This window comes from Onychostoma macrolepis, chromosome 15 (genome assembly GCF_012432095.1).
Source record: "Onychostoma macrolepis isolate SWU-2019 chromosome 15, ASM1243209v1, whole genome shotgun sequence".
NCBI lineage: Eukaryota > Metazoa > Chordata > Actinopteri > Cypriniformes > Cyprinidae > Onychostoma > Onychostoma macrolepis.
Genome location: NC_081169.1, coordinates 30648789 through 30653788, shown reverse-complemented (window position 1 = coordinate 30653788; position 5000 = coordinate 30648789). Strand labels below are relative to the sequence as shown.

Below are 5000 nucleotides of genomic sequence, written 5' to 3'. Positions count from 1 at the left end.
AATGAATCTCCATGACTTTTCCAGTCATACATAATTACTGGACAGTGGTATTTAAAAATAATTCTAAAACCAATATTTCTCTAACTTTACTCATTTATGTAGTGCTGCTATTGATAACTAGGCTTATAAAATCTACACAAATATGATAAAATATGATTTACCATGGCTTGAAATCACATAATAACAAATTAAATTAATAAATGGGTTGATATAGATAATGTAGATAATTATAAAGTTTTGTAATGAAAATTCGAAGTCATCACTAAGACAAGGATCTCATTCCCTATTACTCAAGATAATAACACTGGAGCGCAAAACCAGTCATGTAGGTTAATTGTTTTAAAGCTGAATAAACAATCTTTCCATTGATGTATGGTTTGTTGGACAATATTTGTCTGAGATACAACTATCTGAAAATCTGGAATCTGAGGGTGCAAAAAAATCTAAATATTGAGAAAATCGCCTTTAAAGTTGTTTAAATGAAGTTCTGAGCAATGCATATTACTAATCAAAAATGAAGTTTTGATATATTTACAGTAGGATTTTTGGCATAAAAGAGAAATGTATAATTTTGACCCATTCAATGTATTTTTGGCTATTGCCACGAATATAGCTGTGCTGCTTATGACTGCTTTAGTGCTCCAGAGTCACAAATATTATTAAATACTATTTAGAAAGTAAGTTCTGAGTGACTTTCAGTCTGTCAAAAAACCCCACCTTCTAGCATTTTGTGTGATTTCACCATGATTTTGCCGTGTTTTACCGTGTTCTGGGACTCTTTCAGCAGCGTGGCCATCTCTCCCTCTTTGGCGTACGTCAGCGGCGTGTGGCCCAGGTCGTTCTTCTGTAAGGGGTTGGCACCTGCACACGGCGAGAGGTCAGAGGTCAGAGGTTAACGTTAGGGTGTGGGGTCAAGCGGTGGCTCTCGGTCGGGGGTCTGTGTGGACAGTGTTGTGTGAATGACACTCGGCCGGCTGCATCCGGACGTCAGCACGTGTGTTTGACTCCTGCGGGGATGACGTCACACTGTGCTTGTGTTTGACAATTAAAACACACCGCAGTGTGTGTCAGATGTGCGATGTTTAGCGCTGCCTTTTGCCCTGACCTGCCCCCGCACACACACACACACACACACATGCCGATGCAGCAAAAACACGACAGCATCTGAACTGCACGAAGTATTACAGAAGATTATTTCCGCCACAGAATGAAAATTTAACCCTTTAACTGTCACTCCCATTTTTGAACACAGACGTGAAAATTTATTGCACGCATAATTCTGAGTTTACATCTTGTAATTAGTAACTGGACACAAGATTACAAGATAAATTCTGAAAAAGAGTCAGAATTGCGACGAGATATAAAATCGGAAAAAAGTCAGAATTGTGAATTTACAGCTCGCAATTAATAGCTTTAAATAAATAACATAACGCAATATATAACATTTCTGAGAACTACAAGATATAAACTCTCAATTCGGTGTAAGTCGGAATTATGAGTTTACATCTCACAACAAATAACTCGCATTTTTGAGAAAAAAAGTCCCACAATAACTCTCAATTTCGAGATATAAAATCCTGAGAAAAAAGTCAGAATTGAGAGATAAAAATCAAAATTTTTATTTTGTGTCGGAAATACATTTCCATAAAGTATAGGGTGGATGGTACAATCAAAATATTATATGATGTAAGAGTAATTTTAAAATTATGTAATGCTATACATCACCATATATTAATTCTTGCAGTAAATTCATTGAAAAATGTGTTTATTAATCATATGTTATGTCTATTTTGAAAATGCATTGTATGAAATACTTTTTTTGATTTTCAACATGATGAACACAAATCAAATTAACTTATTATAACTAAGTATTTAAAATTATACAGAGAGACAAATAAAAACATAAACCCTCACAAAAAGGTTGTATATGTTTACCCTAATAAAATAAATGATGCATAATTTGTTCCTCTATAATCTATAATAATCATCAAGTAAAAGTTGCAATTTGTTGGATAAACATGGAATAAATTATTATATTATATTTAATATAATATTAAATAGAACAAAATATTATGCAATATCTTAAAAAGCACTTATTTAGCTAGAATTGCAAAATATTTCAGGAAGTGTTAACAAGATCATAAAACTTGACATTTGTTATTTGTGTTATTTATGAGTTTACAAGATTTCATAATATGGTCAGTTTAAACTAGAACGATTTTTAGCATGATTATAATGTGAAAAAAAATATATATATTATTAAATATTAAAATTAAAAAGGGAGACAAATAAAAACTTTAATTCTCCATATATGTCATAAATAAATAATAACAAACCAGGCAAACTTTACTTAACTGGATATATCAGTAAACGAACATTCAATATATTTTATATTTAAGAAATAATACTGTATAAAATGAATCTATTTTAAGATATTATCTTTAAATGCACTTCTCTTAGTTTGTTAAAAATGCAAAGTTTTTCAGGAAATAATCAGGCGCTTTTATGAATTCTGCATTAAAAAATAATTTGTTGAGTCAACTTAAAATAATGTTACCCCGCTGACTTAAAATTTTAAGTTTAGTCAACTTAACAAAAAAAAAGTTTAGTCAACTTAACATTTTAACTTGTACTAAGTGACAACTTAGATATTTTAGTTGACACAAATGATTTTATTTTAAGTATTTTAATAATGCGTTCTTTCTGGTCTCGATGTGTTTGGGACACGTCTGCGGTAAAAACTACAGTAAAACCTCGCCCTCTGTCACGATCTCAGCGCTCGACTCTAACACAAAGAAACAGACAGAAATAAAAACATCATCCCACATTAAATTAGACATGGAACAAACACTTCCTTCCCCGCTTGTAAAATACAGTTCATCCGCAAACGCAGAATCAATATCCGTACACTGGAGCTGCCGAGTCCCCGGGCATTGTGGGTAATCGCCCGAATTATTGATAAAACCTTAAACGTGTCCGTCTAACAAATCTCAATCGATAGCGGACAAACAGAAACAGGAAAACTAATAAAGAAATACAAGACGAGCTCGTCTCTCCTCCGCAGCGAGTCTCTCGTAGCGACATAATAAATAGCATCATTTACTCGTCTAATATCACACACGGTTCCCGACGGGCTCACGGCTGCAGGGTCACACACACACGCACACACACACTCGCTGCAGCTGGTGGCGGTGTTTGACCCCCGGGGTCAGAGTTCACCGCTGGGAGTCAGGGGCGTCTCGCTCGCTCCGTCCCCAGGCAGGGTGAGCTCTACTGGGGCTGTGGTCAGAGCTCAGAGCCCTCACACCTCCAGGAAAGCAGTGATAGATGGAGACTCGCACTGACCGGTCGCTCATGAGGGAAATAAAGCCGCTCACCTGCCCGCAGGTGTGTGTTCTGAACTCCGACAGACTTAGAGCGCAAAACTGATGAAAAATGCCCTCGGAAGTTTGGAAAAATACTTATAAAGAAAAATGGCTCATAAGGAGACTCGACTGGTTTATCTGTGCACACACACACAGCTGATTATTATTAAAAAATAAATACTTTTATTCATTAAGGATGCATTAAATTGATCAAAAGTGTCAGTAAAGTCATTTATAATGTTACACAAGATTTCTATTTCAAATAAATGCTGTTCTTTTGAACTTTCTATTCATCTGTGAATCCTGAAAAATAAAATGTACGACGGATTCCACAAAAAAAAAAAATTAAATAAAAATTAACATTGATAATAATCAGAAATGTTTGTTGAGCAGCAAATCAGTATATTAGAATGATTTCTGAAGATCATGTGACACTGAAGACTGCAGTAATGATGCTGAAAATACAGCTTTGATCAGAAATACAATATACAATTTTTTGACACAATATATTCACATTGAAAGTAGCTATTTTAAACTGTAATATTTAACACGATTATTGTATTTTTGATCAAATAAATGCAGCCTTGATGAAAAACGTCTTCAGAAGCAAAGTTCTTTCGAACAGAAGTGTATACAGCATATGTAATATTTTACAGTATACATATATATTAGTGCTGTCAAACGATTAATTGCACAGCATATATTTAAAAAATATTTCCATGTACATATTTATAATAATATAATTGATATTATATATAAATATTTTAAATGTATAAACATTATATATTTTTCTTAAATATATACATAATAAATATACACACACACATATTATGTAAACAAGAACTTTTATTTTGGATGAGATTAATCGTTTGACATCACTAATATGTATATATATATATATATATATATATATATATAATTTATTAGAATTGTTATTACAATTTTTATCATTTATTATTATATTCATATTTTATTTTAATAACAATTGTACATAATTTTATATGCATATAAATAATTAATACACATCTATTTATTATATATTATTTATTATACTCTTCATTTATTCTAATTATGCAAGGATTCATATAATTTTTAATAATACATTTTATATAATTTGTTTTAATATATATATATATAATTATTAATTGTATACTCATTATATATGAATAATACATATATTATTATTATTATAATACATAATGATTTAAGAACAATACAGGTCATCTGCTTTGTTATAAAGCCATTAGCTTGATTGGCTTCACAGTCAGCATCTGAAGCATCATGAACCCTCGCTGCGACTCAGCTGCTTTCAGAAGCACACAATCTGTAGCATATTGCACAATATTACATAATCTAGCATAAACATACACTGGGTAAAACAGCTCATTTTAATCAAGGAGGAGAAACAAGTCATTACATTTAAAAGAAAGTTTACGAAGACAAACATACTTTTTCTGTAGAATAACAAATGACGCGTTCAGAATAAGTGCAGCTGTATGAATTGAGAGAGTCAGTTCTGATTTGATGTTAAATGCTGTCTATGTAGGTCCAGCACACAGACGGACGCTCGTCTCGTTCTCATCGCATTAGTCTGTCTCACACTGATGATGTCATCGGCCTGATAGATGCTCCTCG

At 32.6% G+C, this 5000-nt stretch overlaps 1 protein-coding gene across 1 annotated transcript in view; it reads right to left on the bottom strand.

Annotated features, from left to right (window-relative positions):
• Nucleotides 1–5000, bottom strand: part of clpb (ClpB family mitochondrial disaggregase) — a 44902-nt gene that overhangs the window by 16164 nt on the left and 23738 nt on the right. The window contains exon 6 of the mRNA XM_058799615.1: nt 764–861. Coding sequence (XP_058655598.1) covers nt 764–861 — 98 coding nt within the window. The remainder of the gene's footprint in view (nt 1–763; nt 862–5000) is intronic.